We start from the raw sequence: 1,291 nt of genomic DNA, 5'->3' as shown, positions 1-1,291 counted from the left end.
ACACTGGCAATATCAGAGTTTAGTTTGCAATACATCCCACAAGAAGCTGTCAAAGGACAAGCGCTTGCTGATTTCTTAGCTCATCACCCTTCTCCTTATGGGTTCGGGGGCAATGATGTTGAAATCAAAATGGTGGAAGCACATGACAATTATTGGACAATGTATTTCGATGGTTACAGCACATCGACATCGGCCGGCGTGGGGATTGTTCTCCAGTCTTCACACCAACACCGTTGGTTCTTTTCCCTTAAGTTGGATTTCGATTGTACCAACAATTAGGCCTAGTACGAAGCCCTTGTTATCAGCCTTAGTGTGCTTCATGATTTGCACCCTGTTCGTGTCGTCGTTTTTGACGATTAAAAGCTTGTGATCAACCAACTCAATGGCACTTTTCGATGTACGAGTTGCACTCTGGCGCCTTATCACATGGTGGCCAGTTACTTGGCCAAGTCGTTCGACGGTATCACGTTCCAACATATTTCTCATAGACAGAACACCATCACAGACGAACTCTCTCAGATAGCCTCCGGATCACAACTCATGGGGAGTAAAAGTGGACCGATGATACCCATTTTACGGCAATCATATCCGGCTTTGGTTAATCAACAAGTCCTTCAGCACGACCAAGTCATCCGTACACAGGTAATGTCCTTACCTTTGTTATTGGAACGGGAGGATCTTGTAGATATTTACGCGGTTGAGACGCTACCAAACGACTGGAGAATGCCAATTATGCAATACCTTGATAATCCCAGAGGCAAACACGACCGAAAGACAAGGGTCCATGCCACAAACTACGTCTCATACCAGAACGAGTTGTATCGAAAAGGCGAGGATGAATTATTACTGTTATGCCTCGGCCCACAAGAAGCCGCCCAAGCAATCACAGAGGTACACGAAGGAATTTGCGGAGCCCATCAATCAGGACGCAAGATGCGTTAGCTACTTCTCTGACATGGTTACTTTTGGCCAAGCATATTGAAAGATTGTATCAAGTATGCACGAAGATGCGTCCACTGTCAAATTCATGGACCCATCCAAAGGGCCCCGGTCGAATTACTTCATTCGATCACCAAACCTTGGCCGTTTAAAGAATGGGCAATGGACGTGATCGGCAAAATCACACCATCTTTTGGAGCAGTGAAACATGCATGGATACTCGTGGCAACGAATTATTTCACTAAGTGGGTCGAAGCAAAATCATACGCCGAATTAACATCCAATGAGGTTTGCGATTTTGTGGGGGAAGCAAAATCATAACTGATAATGGCACAGTCCTCACAGCCGAAAG

At 45.5% G+C, this 1,291-nt stretch overlaps 1 protein-coding gene across 1 annotated transcript; it reads left to right on the top strand.

Moving 5' to 3' along the window:
* Positions 1–426: 426 nt before the first annotated feature.
* LOC139191843 (uncharacterized) lies at positions 427–942 on the top strand. The gene has a single exon (XM_070812868.1). It carries the CDS (start codon positions 427–429, stop codon positions 940–942), a length of 516 nt encoding a protein of 171 aa, XP_070668969.1.
* The last annotated feature ends 349 nt before the right edge of the window (positions 943–1,291 follow it).

Source organism: Malus domestica, chromosome 15, assembly GCF_042453785.1.
Source record: "Malus domestica chromosome 15, GDT2T_hap1".
NCBI lineage: Eukaryota > Viridiplantae > Streptophyta > Magnoliopsida > Rosales > Rosaceae > Malus > Malus domestica.
This window is presented reverse-complemented; position numbering and strand designations above follow the sequence as displayed.